This window comes from Cicer arietinum, chromosome 6 (assembly GCF_000331145.2).
Source record: "Cicer arietinum cultivar CDC Frontier isolate Library 1 chromosome 6, Cicar.CDCFrontier_v2.0, whole genome shotgun sequence".
Taxonomy (NCBI): Eukaryota; Viridiplantae; Streptophyta; class Magnoliopsida; order Fabales; family Fabaceae; genus Cicer; species Cicer arietinum.
The window spans coordinates 1289488-1296722 of NC_021165.2; the positions used below are offsets into that span (position 1 = coordinate 1289488).

At 25.6% G+C, this 7235-nt stretch overlaps 1 protein-coding gene across 1 annotated transcript; it reads right to left on the reverse strand.

Annotated features, from left to right (window-relative positions):
* Positions 1-4759: 4759 nt before the first annotated feature.
* Positions 4760-6868, reverse strand: LOC101503536 (ras-related protein Rab11C-like). Its single transcript, XM_004503153.4, has 3 exons — positions 6689-6868; positions 6382-6584; positions 4760-5516 (listed from the first exon to the last, which is right to left on the reverse strand). The coding sequence occupies exons 2-3, from the start codon at positions 6544-6546 to the stop codon at positions 5031-5033; spliced, it is 651 nt and encodes a 216-aa protein (XP_004503210.1). The 5' UTR covers positions 6547-6584; positions 6689-6868; the 3' UTR covers positions 4760-5030.
* Positions 6869-7235: the final 367 nt, after the last annotated feature.

A 7235-nucleotide genomic window follows, 5' to 3' on the forward strand; every position in this document is an offset into this window, starting at 1 on the left:
GTATTTTGAGAAATAAGTATAATTGTAGAGATTATTTTGAATGTGAGAGTTTTAATTATTAGTAATATGTTTTTTATATTGATTATTTTAATTAATCTAATTTATAAATTATTAGTAATAATTGGAAAATTGGAGGAATATTAAAACAGAGATTAAATAATTATTAATTTTATTTTAGCAAATAAAAATAATAGTAATAATAATAATAATAATAATAATAATAATAATAATAATAATAATAAAATGGGGTTAAATGAGTTAGATTAATAATAACTAACACACATATATATATATATATATATATAAAAGGTCGCATTCTTAAATAAAAATGCGACTAATTAAAAATAATTTATGAAAAAAAGATATTATAGAGAAAAATACTTAAAATGATACGAATCAATTTTTTTGCACAAGTCATGTCTTTCATGTGTAAAATAATTTACATTAAAGTAATGAATAATTAAATATGAGTTTCTTGAACAAAAATAAAATATGAGTTTTATAGTGATGCACTTTTAACGTGATCCAATAGGAACTAATTATATTATTATACAAGTGTAACTGGCTAAAATTCAGTCGGTATAAAACTAATTTTTATCGATTTGACATAATAGTGATCAAATTGCGTATTATCTCTATTTCTTTTTAGATGTTATTTTTGAAGTTTTTACACATATCCATACAACTAATAAATATCATTACTTTTGATAGAATTATTTACCTTTTTCTATCTTACTCTCGATCATTTATAACATAATTTAATCTATTTATCTTTCTACAACAACTAATTAAGAGTATTATTAACAAAATAATAATTCATCTTACAATGAAATTTGAAAACCACAAGTAAAAAAGAATAAAAAAATATTATGCAAATATGGCAATTAATAAAGAGCTAAGGGAAGTAGCTATTTAAAAGAATAGTATCTTGGTTCCCCTAAATTTAAGTTATGTTCTTCTCCTTTCATCTGAGAACGGTGATTTACAATTATTTTTTATTTAAAATCACCCCTTCAAATTGATTATTTTTCATGATTTTATTTGAATAAGTGACTTCAACAAAAATTTGGTTTTTCTTTCGTAATTTTTATTGTGATTTCGTTATTTGAGTGCAACACTTTTTTCCATTTTTGTGCGATGTTCTTTTTGGTTCAGATTGATAGAATAACTTTGATTGATTATATATTTAATTTAATTACTTTAGCATAATCAACATTACATATCCATATACATATGTATTTTGGACACTTAAATTTTGTCATATTTGTAGACATATTGTCATTTTGTGCAATATTATCGTTTTACGCTATTAATTTTGGTGTTGTGACTTTATTCATAGATTCATCATTTATGTTTTTATCAATTTTGAATTTATATTACATTGATGTATTATACGATTTAAATAAATAAATATTGTTTTTGTAATAAAAAAATTATCTTAATAATTATAAAGAGTTAAGTACTTGACCGTCTAACTCATCCAATTATAGATATTTTCAAAATATTAATGAATATATGTATATGTAAACATTTTTATTGCCAAGATGAAGTTGTTGGTTTGGTTGGTTTGTGCCTTTTGTTTAAGTGTAAGGTCCCAAGTGCGACTCCCATACAATATCTAACTATAATTGTTTCATTTTGTTGACATAAATATGAACGAACTTTGCTATTATTATCCATAATTTTCTCACTTTTTTCTATATTATAAGTCGTTATATCCTTCTCTAATGCATGAGTGAAGTATATTCTTTTGTAACATACTATTGAAAGATACTTTTGGTGTGTTAGTACAAATCATACCAAAGTATTCTAAAGTACCATAAAAAGGATTAGTTGTTCATCCCATTTATATCCAATTGGTGGAGCAAATCGAATTTAAAGACTAGTGTAACAACACACTTTGAAATTCTCTAAATACAATCTTCATCAATAATTTCTTTTATAAAGTTTTGCAGTAATTGTAATCGCCAAACTCCAACAATCTTTATAGTTTATATAGTATACCAGTGAAAAAACATATGTCAACTAGTATACCAGTGGAAAAACATATGTCATCTATATAGTTTATATAGTAAATTAAAAAAATTGTTTTATAATTTTTTTTTTCAAATTTGTATTTTGAAGATAGTTAAGAGACACACACCTATTGAAATAAATGTTCCTCATTTAACCAATTGATTCATGAAATACAATTTTAAACTAATTTACTATTGAAAAACATCTGTCTCGAGTATAATTTATAAAATCAATTATAATTAGTATATTATAATTATTTAAAAAAATAATATTAATTAGTATATTTCTCTTTTAATTTATTAATTTGTGAAAGATAATATTTTAAATAATTGATCAATGACTAGTATTTGTCTTTTATATGTTTTATTCAGAAAATTATATTTAGTATATTATAATGTTTTTCAAATTTAAAGTAAAGATATTTAAAAGACACATAATACTAGTGAAATAATATTTAACTAATTAGTTAATGAAAGACTATCTTTTAACTAATGGACTCATGAAAAATATTTGACTCGTGATGTGGCAAATTCTTTTTGAATGAAATTATATAGTAAATTTTTAATATAATTAGTGTATTATATATATTTTTTTTCTTTCTAAATTATATCTAAGATAATATAGAGACACAATACAAATAAAATATCTATTTCTCTTTTAATTAATTGATCACTAATAAATATTAGTCTCTTATATAATTATATAGTAAATTATAATTTTCTTCAAGTTTTTATCTAAAAAATATTTAAGATAGACATTATTAAGAAATGCACATTTATCTTTTAAATAATTAATTTATGAAATTTTGTTTTTTTAACTAATTTACCATTGAATAAAATTTCTCATATATAATATAAGAAAATTATAACATTCTTCAATTTTTTATGTAGAAAACATTCAATAGATACACTAACAAAGAAATATAATATTTATTTATTAATTTATTGATTCGTTAATTTTTTTTAATTAATTGTCAAATAATAAATATTTGTCTCATGTATTATTTATACAAAAAATATTATTGATAACTTTATTTTTGTTCAAATTTTGTGAGAAAATATTACAAAAATTGAACTAAATCAACTACATATTTGAAATTGATTCTAGTTTTATATTCTATGAAATCGAATTAAATCGACCCATTGCACCTTTATCAACAAAAATATTCAATATAAAAAACTATAATATGTGATAAAAACTTATTTTTGTAAAATTAATTTTTAAATTTTTATTAATATCAATAATTTTAAACCGACAATTATTCGTTAGTTTTGAACCAGTTCGTATTTTATGAAAAGAAAATTGCAAAAATTAAATTAACCCAAGCTACCTACTTTTTATTGATTATGTTTTCTTTCTCTTTAAACAATCAAATCAAACTGACTCATTATGCTCCGTCTACAAGAATTGTTGATTAATTTTTAAATGTTAATCGATTAAAATTAATAAATTAACTAAATATTATAAATTCAATTCAAGTTATTTGAGCTTATGTTAATCATGGACAACAATATATGTTACTAATTTAATAAACAATATATAGCTAAAATATTTATTTCATATTGCCTTTCCTAATTGAACTTGCATGTCAGGAGCGGATCAAATATTTATAGATATTTAGCTCATTGTTGCTGTCACGTTCCTTCAGATTCTTCAACAGGTGGTATTAGAACTATGATTTAGTTTGGTGGGGAAACAGGATATCATGATATTGGATCTTTGTATCGAAATTCTTTCTAATAGTGTAATCAGGAAATAGGTTCCGTTGGTAATAATGACAATACAAGTACATGATATAGGAGACTCTCCCTCAAATTTGATTCATTTTAATCAATTTGAAACTAATCAGTCACACTTGAATTTCAACACTTCTATTATTTGATTCATAATACCTCAAAGGAGAAAAAGAAGAACACTAAATTAGTAAAGCAGGATGGTAAAGAAAATCAAGCATCATCGGTTTAATTTCTTCTACACCAATATATATTGTTACTCCATAACAACTTGTTTCGAAATGAATTGTGGAAAATATGGTTCAACAACAACCACCACCACCGTCTTTTGCAAGGTGTACTTTGGGTGACTTTGGTAGAAGAGCTAACTGAGTGCAGATGACACATAAGGTTCAGTTGTGGACATGCCAATGGCATGTAATCCTCGAGGAGAATGTAATGAGCAAATTAATTTTATGGGCAATTTCTAAAAGCAAATTGGAATCCTTAAAACTCATCTATAGTGAACAATTTATTTTTGAGAATAAAATAAAGAATATCAACTATTAATAAAAAAAATAATGATTGATATGCACGTGCATGTTCATTAAAAAATTGTTACAATATCAACAATTTATTTACTCATTTTACTAATTTCTCACTTAAAGTAAGCAAAATTCAAAATCTTGAATGTACTACCATATTTTGAGTCTACAACCAATATGTAAAACCCTTGTAGGAAAAACATAGTTCTCTTTTAAACAAACATGAAGAATAACTAACCAAGAACCTCTAAATCTTGTTAGTTATAACTACTCTTATCCAATTATAATGATTTACATGTTAATATTTACCTTTAAACCAATATTACTAATACATCACGTATATAGTACCTATACTTAGGAAAGGAAATAAAAAGTAATATATGTAAAGTATATACAGGGAACAAAAAAAGTAATATTAGGGACAACAATAAGAAATTACACTTACAATGCTTAATCACATCTACAAATTTACTGCATAAACAAGATACTCCAGAATCCCAATCAATCCATGCATTTTAGAATCAGTATTCATTTTCTTAGGTTACATTGCTCGCTACTAAGATATTTATTTTCTATTGTACTTTTTAAAAGATAATTGCATTTTTTATCTTTGAGAGATACTAAAAAGAAAATTTAACTAGAGATAGCAACTATTTTCTTATGTAGTTTGTGTGTTTTGTCAAATACAAAAAAAGAAGGAAATATTAAATCCCTAAAAAGATTGTTCTTCATGTAATTTTCTACATATTATAACCTGTTAATTTGAGCAACAAGATTTCTTTTCCACAGTACCAGACATATTTGACACATTAATGGTAGTTCCATGAGGAAGACTAGGAGTAGAAGCAGACTCTTGTGCAGCAAGTGCCTTTTTACTTATAATTTGATAAATATCAAACAAAATGGTTTGAAAAGCCTTCTCAACATTTAAAGCTTCCAATGCTGAAGTCTCTAGAAATGAAAGACTCTCTTTCTCAGCCAAACTTTGAGCATCATCAGAAGATACTGCTCTTAGATGATTCAAATCAGATTTATTTCCAGCCATCATAATAACAATGTTGGAATCTGCATGGTCTCTTAGTTCACGAAGCCACCTTTGAACATTATCAAATGTTTGTCTCTTGATTATGTCGTACACTAATAAGGCACCAACAGCTCCTCTGTAATATGCACTTGTGATTGCTCTGTACCTCTCTTGACCTGCAGTGTCCCATATTTGTGCTTTCACTGTTTTCCCTTCCACCTGTTTCAAACAATTGCATGAATAACCTTCAAGAAATTAATATTTAATACAACATACGGTACACAATTCAACTAGTGGCGGATTCAAGATCCTGAGTGGGTTAGATTTAAGGTGTAAATTTCATGTGGTTAGAATGCAAAATAATTGAAGTATTGGTATAAATTTTGAAAGTTCAAGGTGTGCATCCTCACAATTGTTGGATCTGCCCTTGACAACAACTACATAATATATAAGTGGGTGATGGAAATTAGGTCCTTCTTATTCAATATTGAAGACAAATGAACATGTAAGAGAAGTTTCATTAGGGAAAAGAACATTTATACTAGATAAATGCTTGTTGAACTATTTAAATCCAAATACCTCTCTGATGAAACTTCTCTTATACGTTTTTTTTTTACCAATGAGTATCACGTTACCAATGTTTTAAGAGTTATGTTTATAGAAAAGAATGATTTCGAATTGGTTTCATGTAACATTGGTAACACGAATTTTGAAGTCAGTAATTTGGAAGATAGTCAATCTCGTGTGAAAAAATCGGATGTCCAAATGTTCTTGGAGATTCTTGCTTCTGTAGACCATTTGTATCTTATGCATTTTGATCCGTATTCATATAAAAAAAGAGGATCAAACCATTTCTTCTTCATATCAATCCATATTAATTGACTACTCTATTATGCTGTGGTTTTCGGTATTTCAAACAATTCCCGTAAGAGGTTTGGACCTACGACCGATTAAAAAATTAGTCCTATAACAGATCCAATAAAGAATATTAGTTAATTGAGTTGCATATTTTCCTAATTACAATGATGGATTATTAGTTAACTCTTTTGATCACATATTAATAAGAAGGGTAAAAAAGATGAACCTGTATTGTTCTGGTAGCGAATTCAACACCAATGGTAGATTTAGATTCTAAACAGAACTCATTTCGGGTAAACCTGGAGAGTATATTTGATTTTCCAACACCAGAATCACCAATGAGTACGATCTTGAAGAGATAGTCATATTCATGGTCTACTTTGTATGCCATATTCTGTTATTTTCAATATATTCGACACCACCCAATACCTATACCCCATATCGAATTGGAAAGTAATCAATAATCACGAGAATCAAAATATAGCAAATAAAAACACTGAGGGTAAAGAATTACGAATAGAAATGGCACTAACCGTAAAAAGATGGTGAAAGAGAGAGAAGAATACATAGATTGGGAGAGGGAGAGGGAGAGAGAAGAATAGGCATGAATTTTGAAAGGTCTAACAATGACTGAACACAAACAGAATAAACGGACAACAAGGCACTTTCAACGCCCATTCGTGAACATCGATCGCCACCCTTATTTTTTCATTTCCAATTTTGTTAACCTTGCAATATTTATTTATTTATTTTTATATATGAAGCATTGTCTATTGTTATTATTTCACTAAAATTAACGACCAAAATCATATTGTTAAAAAAAATGTCTAGCAAGGCCCGTAAAGGTATAATGATCGGTTAGTATAAATAATTTTATATAATTATTGATCGATAGAATTTACAGTCATAAATTAAAATGATAAAATTAATAATTTTTAATAATGGTTAATATAAAATTATTTTAAATCGACAGTGTATTTTCTAAAAAAATAAAATTACCTAAAAATATATTTAAACAAAATTCATTTTCATTTTTTATATTTCATTTTGTTCTCCCATCAAATAATTATAGATTATTTT

Bases quoted from the DNA above. Each gene is read 5' to 3' on its own strand.
- LOC101503536 (XM_004503153.4), bottom strand. From the start codon at position 6,546: ATGGCATACAAAGTAGACCATGAATATGACTATCTCTTCAAGATCGTA. The intron at 5,517-6,381 runs GTTCATCTTTTT...TGTTTGAAACAG, and splicing joins TCGCTACCAGAACAATACAG to GTGGAAGGGAAAACAGTGAA.